Here is a 14857-nt window from a genome sequence, read left to right as displayed (position 1 = left end):
GTGGTGATAAGCTAAAAATATTTACACTTAATAAATTAAACTTCTGATACAAAAAATAGAATACACTATAATTTTGCATTTTCTTAAAAGATGACTTTAACAGCACATCAAATCACTGGGATTCTCCAGCTTAAACACATAAACAGCTGACCACCTGATGTAGGATGAAATCCAGCCTTTCCACAGCCTTCGCCCTCCAGCATGGTCTGGCCCCAGCCACCATCTGTATCTGATCTTGTGCCACTCTTGCTTGCTGTCTGGTTTCCTGAAGTTCCTATCAAGTATCAAGCTCCTTCCTCTCCAAGGGCCTTTGAATGTGCCGCTCCCTTTGCCTGAACACCCTTCTTCCAACTGGGCTCAGGATATCCCTCCTTCAAGTCTCAGGGAGCGTCACTTCCACAGGGAAGTCTTTTCTGACCCAATGTAAGCTACCCTGAATCTCGTAACATTCTTTCCTTTTCTTTCATAATCATAATTTGTCCTTAGATATTGTGTTTATTGGTTTAATGTCAATCTCTCCCACTAGACTCTAAGATCCATGAGAAAGAAAGCATATCCCTCGGTCACGACCCTCGAAGCCCAGGACATGTCTGAAGACAATAAACATCTGCTGAAGAAATGGATGCTGGATCCCCTCACCTTTCCCCACCCTGTCCAACTACATTTGAAATATGGGATATAGCCTTTCCTTTCTTATTTGTTCAACAACTATTTATATTTTGACTCAGAAAACTGAAAAGCAGAACCTGAAACCTCTTTTCTTCCCAAAGTAACCACAACCAAAGAGAAGGAGGGTAGAACTTTGGGTACTGCTTTAGACCCTTGTTTCTTCTTATAATCAAGATAGAATTAGTCATATATGTGGCAAAGGAAATTCCCACAAGAACCCATGACTTGTAGCTTAGCCACTGAGGGTTAAGATGAGATGGCTGAAATATTATCAGAATGCCTCAAAGGAACACCCTTTATTTTCAGATCACAGGGAACTAATTCTAAAGTAACGGTTAATTGAACTGACAGTCCCACAAATTATGATAATCTTCGAAGTGTACAAAAGTACATTCCTGGTTTCATACCATTTGTAACCCTGAACCTATCCTGCACCCAGTGTGGATCAAATGGTACATCACTGAGCTGGGAAACCTTCATCTTTAGTTTGTTCTCACAGATATCCTACTGATTTATTAATAATCAGGAAGAAAATGTTACTTGAGTGACATCAGTTGCGTATTAAATGGTAGTGATAAACGCTTTGCTTTCATGGCATCATTACCTTTTTTTTTTACCATGATTCCATTTATATATTTTTTTATTGAAGTGCCGTTGCCGTACAATATTCTATAAGTACGATACAGTGATTCAGTTTTTTTTTTTTTTTTTTTTGCGGTACGCGGGCCTCTCACTGTTGTGGCCTCTCCCGTTGCGGAGCACAGGCTCCGGACGCGCAGGCTCAGTGGCCATGGCTCACGGGTCCAGCTGCTCCGCGGCATCTGGGATCCTCCCGGACTGGGGCACGAACCCGTGTCCCCTACATCGGCAGGCGGACTCTCAACCACTGCGCCACCAGGGAAGCCCAGTGATTCAGTTTTTAAAGGTTATACTCCATTTATAGTTATTACAAAATATTGACTATATCCCCTGTTGTGTTGTACAATATATCCTTGTAGCTTATTTTATACCTAATAGTTTGTACCTCTTCATCCCCTACCCCTAATATTAAAAAGAAAGCAGCCTGATATTCTTCTATTTTTTTCCTTCACTAATAGAAAATGTTCAACAGGGAAAATAAAGTCTCTCCGAAAAAATCAAAATTGATATTTCCTGTTTGCCCTACTAGACCAAATACAATGCTATTTAAAAATCATCAGCTATTGTATATTATGAAAAACTCATTCGCTTGCAGAAAAAACACAACGTCTGGTCAACTCTCTTCCTTTTTCTAGACGCAGAACAAAGGCGTTATCTCAGCAGACGGGGAAGAAAACAATTTATGTTTCACGAATTCAGCTCTGCTCAGCAAATTCATTCGTTAATTAAAATAAACAGCACAAAAAAGGGTACGTTTTGGTCAGTCAATTGCCTGCAATCATAGGAGAATTTTGAAATACAAAAGGCTGCGTGTTTTACTTAGCTGAAACCAGAATGTTATTCTTTTATCATTATTTAGCAGACAAGTCATATGAGGAAAACCCTCACAATACTCTGTAGTATACTTGCAGCTGCTTTCAAAATGAGTGGAAACATTATTCTATTTAATGCTTTCATTTTATTTAAAAAGATTGACTTTGTTCTATGTAAAGTTTCCAGCACTGAGACATACAGCCATAAAGGTTTTTGAATTTTAAAAATAAAACATTTAAGTTCTGCCTAAGAAGCTATAATGCAATTTTAAATATGTGGCATGTTTTGAAAGAGTCATGAAATTTGTTAAAATGGCATTTTCAGATTAATTTTTAGCTTTGAGAAAAAATATTTCACAGGAAAATCACTGTATCATAAAATATATTTGAATCATTAAAGTTCTTATATTTATTTCAGCAAATATAGTTTTGAAAGTGGCATTTCCTTAACCAGTATTCCTTTACAGCAGTGTTTCCCAAATGGGGGTGATCTGGAGACCTTTTTGGCTGTCACAACTAGGGAGGTGCTGCTGGCATCTAGTGAGCACACAGAGGCCAGGGAGGCTACAAAGCGTCCTGCAGTGCAGAAGATAGCCCCCTCCCTGCAACAACAGCAGCAACAAACACCTGGCCCCAAGTGTCAATCATGCTGAGGGCGGAAAAAACCTGCTTTAAAACAAAACCGTTAAAAAATTTTTTTTAATTGAGTTAGTTTTGAACCCAATGGAAAGGTCAGGTTTTCAAAAAGGAAGATATTCTAGGCAAAATATATACTGAGTCACCGCCTGAGAAAGTATAACTTAGGCCCAAATGACACTACTCAGAACAATTAATTTTAAATATATAAAGTCAAGATACAAGAATTTTCTAAATGGGAACAATCTTGGCATTGTAATAAAGCTCCAGTGACATTCAGTTCAAACTTTCTGTGCCTGGTACAAAGTAGGCACTTAACAAATATCTACTGAGGGAAGGAGAAAGAAGGATCTTCTTGTGCCATATCCCAGGACACTGTATACGGTAACATTACACCAAGATAATGGGCTGTATTAGGTTGTGAGGGGTCCTCTAAGCTCCTCCCTTCCTCCACAGCACTAGCATGTAGCCAGCCAGTGGGTGACATTTCCCTGTTTCCTATGCAGCTAGGTGCGTCCACAAAAGTTCTCACCAATGCACATGTGTGCGCTGCTTACAGGAAGTTGCTTCTTCATTTCCTCCCTTGCCCCCACCCTTCACCGTAGGTTGGGATGTGGAGGTGGCACTGACCAGGTTTCAACCGTACAGAAGACGCTAATTCCCTAAAGGAGAGCAATAAGCCACCTGGGTAGCTGAAGACCACTTGGCACAGAGCTGCCCCTCCAGCAGAGATCAATCATCTCCAGAATGGTATGTGAGAAATGAGCTACTTATTTAATCTATTATACTTTGGGTCTCTTTGTTGCAGCTGCTTGCACAAGTCAGTTCTAAAATCTGATATCCCCTATGATACAAGGGCTACAAATGCTGTCTATCTGAGGAAATGTTAAACTGGCTAACTTCTTAAAGTTTCAGTGCGAATAAGACTTGAAAATCTGGATTATACGGTCACTCTATAGTGACTACTGGTTAGGATGAAGAACTGCCATGTCTGTTAATAGTGTTAATTCTCATTTATCTAATCCAAATGGAAAAAGAAGGCAAATCTGGAGCTACCTGCCCAAGGAATTCATTGTTTCAATGATATAATATTTACATAAACTCATGCTAATGATAGCGGGCTAGACCCTGTAAAAATGGAGGCTAAAACAATTTTAACTCTTAAAATTTTATAATTACAGCATTTTCATCTTCTGCCTTTGTCTCCCCTTTGAGTAAGATGCTGGTAAAAATACTAGTAGCAAGAGGGAAAAGGGAGTGAGGGCCAGAGGATTCCACAAACTAAACACTGAGCATTGAAATAATGATTTCTGGATTAAGTTGTATATTCATATCTTGAACATTCAATTAAGTTTGATTCAGAAGCCTCTGTGTCTATCTTGGTTTTCAGAAAATATAGCTGCTTCTTGTTGCACACGTTCTTTATTAAACTCCAAAGTATTTTCTAGATTTTATTTGATATAGAATATATTCATTCAACAATTTATTCCTACTTCATGTGAATGAGAGGGAAATCATTGAGAAACAAAATATTTCTTATGCGATGAAATTAAAACATATTACATTTAAGCAGCTTTATGCAATTCAGATTTTCCATTAATATTGCTCTTTTTAAAATATAACTTCCCCCCAATAAAAATTAATGTCTAGAATATTGTATCTGTTATAGAGTCATAAACTTACTGAGAAATATTTTTACCTTAAACATCTGAAAACAGTAAAAGTACCAAAATATATATTGTAATTTCCTGACACCCTTCCCCCAAAATCATATTTATGGATTGTCCTGACAAGTCTATGGCCATTAATTCAATGATCTATGCAACTTTTCATGGTAACCTGACAATCAAGAGTATCAGGATAACACGATTAAAAAAGTAAAATAGCTTGGTCTGAAATACCTTTTTAAAGTTTCTAAAATTCTGAAGAATTTGAATGCCTCACAACAGAAATCATTTCTAAATTTTAATAAAATTCAGGGCACAAATTAGGCATCTTGTATCTCAAAAAAAATCACAATTTACATATTAAATTCAAAAATCTTTACTATACTGAGAAAGTACTTTTGACTTTTTCTTGAAACAAAATGTATTTCTCCCAACTGAATACTGTTTACTAATTTAGATTTTGACTTTTAATTTAGGAATAAGTTTATCTTATAATATGAAATAAAAATAAAAGTTTCACATTCTCTCTCCTTCCCAATTTCTTTCTGGGGCACTAGCCAGTCACTAAATTATATTCTACTGTTAAAGGAAAAGGTAACTAAAGGACACATCTGGACCCAAGTAAATATTTCACTAGTTTCACCAGTTCCAACTAATGCCCCCAAGGGAATAGTCAATCAGTAAATCAACACAGTGAGTCTACCACAGCTACAACAGGTATATGAAAACGACATTATTACCTACTCCTAAAAATGCAATGATCTAAACAAATCAATCACAATTCTCAATGTTAAAAAGGGACAAAAGGCTTTAAGAATCTCCAAACATGCCAAGTTCTGGCATGTCACATTTTCAACCTGAGAAGTCTCAATCTCTTTGGACTTCCTTATTGTTTGTTTGATTTCAGTCTATAAATAAAAGAGACTGGTATCAGCCAGTGGTCCTCCACAGGGGCAGTACCCTAGATGTCTTGGAAATAAGCAAGAACAATTAGTTTTCACAGTGATTGGCACTTAGGGAGCAGGGCTAGGGGTTTGCTACACATTCAGGAACTGTCCCAAGTCCCCAGAATTTTCAAATGTCCCTCTGCTCATTCCTTTCATTAGAACCTTCAGTATGACTATCTGAGCCTAAAGAGTAACTTCTTTCCACACATAAACAAGTTGTTTTAATTCAGTTTTAATGAACACTAAATTTTTCAGCCATTCAACTGTCATGTAAATGTCTGCTTTTGTTGGGAACTTTACCAAGTGTCATTCACCATTTCAGAAAAATCACCTCACCAATAGTAAATCTGCTCCCTGTACCCAGTCAATGACATGGCATGTGTGGATCAGGATTCTTTTGCAACGACTGCACTCATGTCAATGTTATGGGAATAGGTGGGAACAGCCATCTATTTTATCATGTCTTCCACTAGTCATGCCTGAGCAGTTATATGTTGAAACACCTAATATTTTATTATAAATTACTCTCCTGTTACTTTTTATCACATTTAGGGCAATGTATTCGTTATTATTAACATAGCCTACTTACATATGCAATTTTCCATACATTTCATTTCAGCATAGTAAAAGGGTAATACAAAGTATTTTATGAAAATGAAAAACTAGGTCTGATAGATATGCAAATCCTGAACCAGAATATCACCTAAGGCTCCTTGCAGCTCCAACATGCTTTGATTCTAGGAAAACTTTCAGTTTGGCAAGCCCTGATCATTAGCAAGCCTTTACCTCTGCTCAAGTTTGAAAGTATCGCAATTAAGTAAAAATGAAAAATACATGTGGTTGCTAAGGTGATGCATAAAAACACAGACTCTGCTAAATGCTCCAACATTTGTGTGAGCAGAGGGAAATGCCACGTGCTGATGCCTTTTACAGGTGAATAGAGAGGGACAGAGAAATACCTAAGGGAGAACTGAAGCCCTCACATCTCTGCTCTCAGGAAGCTACACTACTGGCCTCACAGGTGACTGCTGCCTTGTTCTCTCCTTGGGCTGAGGGTCACAGATCTGAGTGATGCTCTGCCTTAGCCTGTCTCCCCCAAAGTTCATTCAAGAAAATATACACTGGCAAACAGTGCAAATGTCCCAAAAGTGAAACAGGAAGAATACCTCTCACTATCAAACTGTGCACAAGTCTACTTAGCAATTCTTATCGTTCAAAAAGCAACACCCTCAATTCATCACTGGCATGGAGCTGGTATAATCACACTCCACTTTTTCTGAGCCCATCATTCTCTGTCATCAGATTGAAGAATAATTATTATCCCCACTATACCAATTTCCAGGTTATGAAAATGTACTTAACTCATTATTTCAGGAACTGTTGCCCCTTGCCCCACTGGATTCTCAGCGTGTCCACCATCTCCATTATGTCTGACCGTCCACCGTTCTCTCTTTCCCCACCATATTAGCACCCACAGGGGCAACCTTGTTTTTATTGATACATTCCACAGAGTTTCACTTGTTAAAATAAACTCCCTAAGACAAAGTTTGAGGAAATATTCCCTGGTGAAAAAAATAAATCCATACTTCCTGTGTAATAAATATATCCCTCTCGGTCAAATGACCAAGAGTCAGGAAACACCTGATTACATACAAAGTATTAAATATAAAAGAGGAAAATAAAACCTTAAGTTTGGCTCACATAGCAAAACAAGCGCAATCTTGGGAGTGACCAGTTAAGCTTTCTTTTTTTTTTTTGCGGTATGCAGGCCTCTCACTGTTGTGGCCTCTCCCGTTGCGGAGCACAGGCTCCAGACGCGCAGGCTCAGCAGCCATGGCCCACGGGCCCAGCCGCTCCGCGGCATGTGGGATCTTCCCGGACCGGGGCACAAACCCGTGTCCCCTGCATCGGCAGGCGGACTCTCGACCACTGCGCCACCAGGGAAGCCCTAAACTTTCTTGATGTAGAATTTTCTAACATAATTTTTAAGGAAACAAAACTTTACTGAGGTATTCTAATATACTGGAAGATAATTCTTTGCAAATTATGGAAAGTTAAAAATTACTGTAAGATCAGATGAAAAAAGTAATAAAACTATTCGAAGATACATTATGTACATATAAACATTTAGTTTTTAACTCAAGAGTCTCTGAAAATAAGAAATCATAATTTATACATGAAGGAAAAAAACCTCTATTTTCAGCAATTTCTTTTATAAATGATTCTCTTAGTTTTTCCTCACTGGCCTCACATATGTTTAGGATACCAAGCTACCAATTTTCTGAGAACTTGTGTCTTTAACCAAATACATATGGGAAACATAAAAGGATTTCAGAAGCAATACAGCTTAATTCTCAAGTTCCTCAAATTAAACGGTTTAGAATCATTCCCCCTCCTTTCAATGACCATCTGACCTCAGTGTGTGTTTGGGCTTATCAAGGTTATGGGTTGGTATCTGGGGTAAAGGGCACATTTTAACCTGATGTAACATTTTAAATCTATATGACTCAAAAATTAAGAAGCAGCAGCTTTGCCACTGGCCATTTGAGAAAAGAAAATGATATAGAAATGGGACTCGGCCCTAGAAGGTTCTTACCCGCAGGGCCTCGATGACGAGGTCTCTGGCCTCCAGCTCCCCTTCCATCACGCTGAGGAGCATCCGAAGCTCTGATTTACTGAGGTTGTCCACATCGAAGTCTTTTTTCTGTAACACAAATTTTAAAAAATGAAAAAACTTCCTAAAGGTATGCAATGGACCATTTTTATCCCAGTGGCTCAGCAAACCCGAGGGGCCCCGTCTGGCAGCAATCCACGGTCTGACCTTCTAGGAGAGGTAAAAACCACAGTGCCAATATCCCAAATCTCTCCACTGAGATCTATTTTCCTAGCCTGCCTCCCCACCCAGCTTCAGGATCTCTTTAAATTATACTGTGCAATACAAATTTAAAGTCCCTGGAGTTTGTATCAAAACAGGCCCAGTGTGTGTTGGGGAGAAGTTGCAAAGGTAGCAAAGAGAGCACGAACGTATTGCTCGAAGGGCCCCAACATAAAGGCTCCTGTGAGGTTATTATAAATTCCAAGACTTCCAATAATAACAGGTCATGTTTATAGAACACTGCAGCAGAGGCCACCAGCTAGCAGCCTACAGCCAAATCTGGCCCACAGATGTGTGTTACTTGGGCCACAAAGTGTTTTGTTTTATTCAGTCAGTGCTAAGAAAATCTAAAGATGTCACCCAAAGATCCAGATCGCTGGCTTCCCCTCAAAACTCAGATGACCGGGTAACCCCAGATTCACATTCCCACAGGGTAATAATCCGCAGAGCCAAGTAGCAGCTGCCCCTTTAGAAGAAGCATGCTCTGTGCTACCCGCGACCAAACACACACACGCACATGTAGTGTGCTTGTAAGAGGCCTGGACTGCCACCCACATGCAGTCATCTGGGCCTGTGGTCAGGCGAGTCTGGTTCCCAACTCTCTTGTCTCCAACTCTGCCCTCTTTCCTCACAACAACTTTTACAAGCAGGTCTCCTGATAGCCATCTTATAGATGAAGCTGAGAGATGACGGGTTAGCGTGCTCACAGCCGGGCCTGGGTGAGTCCACAGCCCCAGCTTCCTCTACAGCACACAGTCCACTTCTCCCTTCCGTGGAGACTCATTTGACAAACCCAGTCGCCATCAGAGGGAGGGGAGCACACGTTCATCCCCAAACGTCTCAGGACACCCGACCTCAGAAGCCAGTCTTCAGGACGTTTCCGAACATGCCTTCGCATCTGCCTAGCACCCAGTGGTTTCCAAAGAACTCTCAAAGAACCAAATCTAACCTATAAAATAGGTATCATCCCCTCTATTTTTCGGATGAGGAAACCACAGCTCAGGAGTCGGATAATGCACGCAGTTCACACAACCAGGAAATGGCAAAACTGCAACCAAGTACTGGGATTTGTCTGCACACTTTGTCAGCACAGTGCCAACATTCTAGAGATGAAAACAGTGCTATTCTATCAATGATCCAATGAGAACTAGTTTAGCACCTATGTATCTGACACTGTACTATCACTGTGATGACACAGAAGTAAACATAGCAAAGCCTATAAACGATTCCAGGGACTTCCAAACAGGTATGGCCAGAACTGGTCACTTCTCAGTTTCCAAAGAACCTTCTGGAAGAAGATGATGGTATAAAAGGGAAAGAGACCAGAGCTAGCTGGCTCTCTGAAGAAAGATTTTCAAAGGATCTTCCTCTTAAAACTGTTTCTTTTCGTACATACATTCAACAGAGCAGTTATTTGTAAAGGCAGGGGCTAAGGATGGAAAAAAAGAAAAAAACCTATAGCAAGCCTACAGGATGGATAGTTCTGGGAGACCCTTGTTTGGAAGGTTAACTTATGGATGTTCTGTGAATAGTAAAGTCCAATATACTAGGGCTTAAATTCTGCTCCCATTCATACTTATTTCACGTAAGTCTTATAACCCAGTTCTTTTCAAATTCAGGCATAAGAATCACCTGGAGATTAACAATCTGTTAACACAGATTGCTGGGCTCCCTCCTTGAAGTTTGATTCTGAGGTGGGGCTGTGAATTTGCCTTTCTGTGTGCTCCCGCTGCTGTTGGTGGTTCTGGTCCAAAGACGATACTTGGAGAAGCATTCTGTAACTTATCTGAGTCTGTTTTCTCATCTATATAAAAGAAATCCCAACATCTATCCCACAAAGTTCTTGTGAGGATTAAACAAGAACTTATCAATGACATACACCCCCATGTTCACAGCAGCACTATTCACAACAGCCAAGACATGGAAACAACCTAAATGTCCACCGACAGATGAATGGATAAAGATGTGGTACATATATACAATGGAATGCTACTCAGCCATAAAAAAGAATGAAATAATGCCATTTGCAGCAATATGGATGCAACTAGAGATCATCATATTAAGTGAAGTAAGTCAGAAAGAGAAAGACAATATGATATCACTTATACGTGGAATCCAAAATATGACACAAATGAACCTATCTACGAAACAGAAACAGACTCACGGACACAGAGAACACACTTGAGGTTGCCAAGCGCAAGGGGGTTGGGGGAGGGATGGAGTGGGATTTTGGGATTAGCAGATGTGAGCTATTATATATAGGATGAATAAACAACAAGGTCCTACTGTATATGTATAGCTCAGAGAACTATATTCAGTATCTTATGAAAAAACATAATGGAAAAGAATATAACAAAAGAATGTGTATATATATGTATGTATGTATGTACATACATATGTATGTATAACTGAATCACTTTGCTGTATAGCAGAAATTAACATAACACTGTAAATCAACTATACTTCGATTAAAAAAAAAGAACATGTCAATGAAGTACTAAATAAAGGCAGGTGACTGTTATTATTAAAGCTGAGAGCACCCAGATGTTTTATGTAGGGAGGAGGGCTATTGGCTATGAGCCTATTTCTTTGAAAATCTATCAGCCCAAGTCCAATAAACTCAGTTTATTGACTATGATGAAAGACTCTTTTATCCTGGTTTTTCCCCACTGAGATGGGAGAGTTAGATGCAATTCTATGTGCATTAGATGGTAACATTTTATTAATGCTACTGCTGGTGGTTCTAAAGATTTTAATTAATTGTACATTTTATTGTCCTTGTTTCCCTGAAGCTTCCCAAGCAAAGCACTCCATTTTAAAAGCTAATAAATTATGAAAGACATTGCCAAGATTCTGATTCACGTTAGAGTCAGGAGAGCTTGCCCTGGTTCCATCATCATCAACATCACAACATGTGACCGGCAACCAACACGTCTATTTTTTAATACATCACCGTCAATAAAAAGGAAAATTCATTAAAGAAACACTGTTACAAGGATTCTTGCTAAACCATAAACTATGCTACAGAGAATGTTAAAAAAAATCTGTCTCCCATCAAAATATATTAAGTGATGTATTATTTTAAACATTAAGTGCATCTGTCTGCCTGCTTCTCTCTCCCCTACGTCTCACCCCCACTTCCTCACTAAAGACACTTCTAATGCCGGCCTTCAATCATAAAAATATTATAAGAATATTTTCAAAGGGTCATTCTCCAATACTTGATGTTTTCATTCCCTATTCCGGCAAAACTGGATAAAAGAAAGTACATGAATTATGTTACAGGTCTTAGGACTCTCAGTATTTTACAAATAAATTCAAAACATTTTGGTAGTTTTAGAAAAATAAAGAAGCTCAGAAGCAAAAATCCCATTAAAAAAACTATTATTGTTTCATATTAAGCGTCATTTATCTGACCTGATGCACTTATAGTGCAAAAGTACTTAGATATAGAAAAAGCCATTATTAAAGTTTCTTGGTTTAAGAGCAAAATAATTATTCTAACTTGTGTAATTTTTAACCCACTTCAAGGTAAAATTGACATAAAAATGCTGTACATTTTTAATGTATACAATTTGATGAGTTTGAAGATAAGTATATATACCCGGGAAAGCTTCACCACAATCTATGCCACAAACAAATCCATCACCTACAAAAGTTTCCTCTCATCCTCTCATTTTTTGATGATAAATCATGTAATATTTTAAAAGACTAACTTGATAACCGAATTTTCAAAAGAAGAGACAAGACCGGATAGATCTAAATGCCACACTCACATAAAAAATTAGGATCTCCATAAAGGCACCTAAGCCAACATGATACCCATGCCTCCCCACCCCCCAAAAAAACAAAGCAGACATGTTCAGAGACTAAGCTTTATTACTACTGCAACAGCTTTTCCTAATTAACAGAGAAAAATCCAAATCTCATTTTTTAGTGATGGCAAGGCACTCAGAAAGTAAAGGGAAAAAAAAGAAACTGGTAGATTTCAGCTCCGCAGGCCACTCCCCTGCCTGTCACGTTTGATGTCTGCCAGGAAAAGTACTCTAGGAAAAGCACTTCTTAACACCTATTTTTAAAAATCTGGCACAGGCAGCTTAAACTAATCCAGAGTCTGGCCATCAGATAGAAAGACTTCTTTGGGGCATATATACATGAAAGAGGAGACACAACCTCAAACTCTTCCTGTTCAACACAGCAGTCTGCAACAGCTCTGAATTATGCGGAGCAGGTGTGGGATGGCATTCTTCTGGATAGTCTCCTATAGGCTCGGAGAGAGGGAGGGAAAGGGAGGAAGATGACAAAATAGAACCTGGCTGAACTGTCATCTTAACTTGCCAACTGAACATAGGCCAATACCAAGTTTCCTCCACTATCACTCTCCTCCCACTCTTCCTGAAAGAAACAAATCTAAAATACTTGGTTTATGTAGGGAATTCGACAGTCACAGCCAAAAAGCACCAGAAGACCCTTACCTGTATCCTTTAGGAATTAATGGGGTGAGCACATTGATGGGTACCATAAAAGCCTTCAGGAGTTATTATGAGTCACAGTGGCAGAAGTGTCCCTCAGATCTTTGCCCAAACACATCAGCTATGGTGAAAATCTAGTGACCAGACACAAAGCCAAACATGTTCTCTGGCTTCTCTCACAGACACCAAGAGCATCTCCTCCAGTTTCAAATCTAGTGGGTTGTGCCTACATTTGATCAATGAATTTACAAGGGAGGGAGGAGGGGTACCTGAGAAAGCAGATGGACTGAAAGAACCTTATTTCATCTCTTTGGACCTCCGGTTTCTCAGTGGTAAAAAGAGAATGTTGTACTAAGTGATCTTTAAAATCTCTTCCAGACACCAAATGTCCTGATTTCACATACCATCAGAGTAACTGGATTACTGGACTGAGGAAATTTAGGTCATTCATTGAAGCCTTTGAGAAATATTTGAAGAAAATTGAGTTTGCCTCTTTACTCAGAAGTAACAGAAATGTATTTTCCTCCCAGTTTAATAGTGGGTACTAATAATTAATAATGCATTCAGAACTTCCTGTGTAAGCAAGATTTATGCTTTGGGAATGAATAAAAAAGGCTGTAAGGAAGGGAAAAGCAATGAAACTCGTCTTGAGATTAAGGAGAAAAAGCAAAATGTGAACACTATCATTAACATGAAAAAATTAAAAAGAACCCTTACATTATTTTTAAAATGTGAATTTGGCCAGTTATGAGGATTTTCACGATGAAAAGTACGTGTTTCCATGGTCTAAAACTATTTCAAACTATTTCTGCAGTTATGTCTTCCTTTGAGATTATTCCTCCTGACTTCTCTCTACGGGGAGGTAAGAGTTTTTCTGCCCAGGGCTGCATACCTCTAATTTCGTTCTTCCTAATCCTTCTTTCTCCTCTAATTCGTCTGAATCCCATTTTCTTCAGGACACAGCTCGAATCCCACTTCCTTATGTCTTTCCAGACACATAAATCTCTCATTTTCTCAGTTCAGTCTTAGAGTCGGTTCTATTCGTTGATTTACAATTAATCATGCCCTGCCTTGTGTATTTCCTCACTATATTAAACTTTACTTATCCATATTTACTCTACTTTCTCACCTCTACTAGAAGTGTCAGGACAGCAAGAGTATTACATCTTTACATGATTTTACCTAACATATATGCCTCCTGCTTTTGGTGTGAAAATGCCTCTTTCACTCAGTATAACAACACAAACCATGTAAATGATGTGTAAACGGATATACTAGTCTTACTTAGGTACAATATTATGGCCCACTCTGGGGGCAACTAAGTAACTGATCAATCATTTTCATTCATTTTTCAAAAAAACATTTACAGTAACCTAAAGTAGGGCAACTTGGCGTGTGCCTTTAAAGCCACATGCTGAGAACTTGGGATCAACTCTCCATGGCCATGCACCTCAAATCAACCATGCCACCCCCACCCGGAGTCTGTCATGCAAGACAAGCAACTCAGTGCATTAGAAGGAAGTAAAACCAACAAGTAAACAGACCGTCAGGAAGGAAACCTGGTAATAGATGTAATTAATTTCAAGTTCGAGAAAATGGGAATGAAAAGCACAAACGTGGCTCAGTTAGGGGCAGTAGCCTCTGGTAATTAAGTGCAGCTACCTCCCTTTTCCTCCTTTTAGATCTCCTCTCAGCCTCCATTTTTACTTTGGAGGAAAAAAAGGACCACATCTCAGATAAAGCAAATGTCTATTTCCATCGTAACTCAGTTTTTCAATGTTAACACCACCCCTATGTGGGACATGGATCATTTTCACGTGTGAGCTGGCACCCAGATCCAGTAATTGTCCTTTAAGGAGCTTAGAATGCATTGAAGACTATCACTTCAATTATCTGCAGGTGGCAAAGGTCAGCACGCTGATTTTCAAGCGAAGAGCTGAGACATGAGTGACTAAATGATCTTCTTACATTTTACAAGGCCCTTCTGTAGAAGAACTCAGGCCTTTGGCATTACCTTGTTGCCTTTTCAATGAAATATAAAAATGTCAAAACCAAATCATTTGCAAAGAAGTGTCCATTCCACGTAACAATGTGGGCTCTACTGCACTTACTATAATAACATTTTACATCCATGTTCAAC

At 39.0% G+C, this 14857-nt stretch overlaps 1 protein-coding gene across 1 annotated transcript in view; it reads right to left on the bottom strand.

Moving 5' to 3' along the window:
• Positions 1–14857, bottom strand: part of CTTNBP2 (cortactin binding protein 2) — a 154264-nt gene that overhangs the window by 134284 nt on the left and 5123 nt on the right. The window contains exon 2 of the mRNA XM_004269849.3: positions 7967–8074. Within this exon, the coding sequence (XP_004269897.1) occupies positions 7967–8074 (108 nt within the window). The remainder of the gene's footprint in view (positions 1–7966; positions 8075–14857) is intronic.

The sequence above is a fragment of the Orcinus orca genome, chromosome 9, assembly GCF_937001465.1.
Source record: "Orcinus orca chromosome 9, mOrcOrc1.1, whole genome shotgun sequence".
NCBI classification, from domain to species: Eukaryota; Metazoa; Chordata; class Mammalia; order Artiodactyla; family Delphinidae; genus Orcinus; species Orcinus orca.
This window is presented reverse-complemented; position numbering and strand designations above follow the sequence as displayed.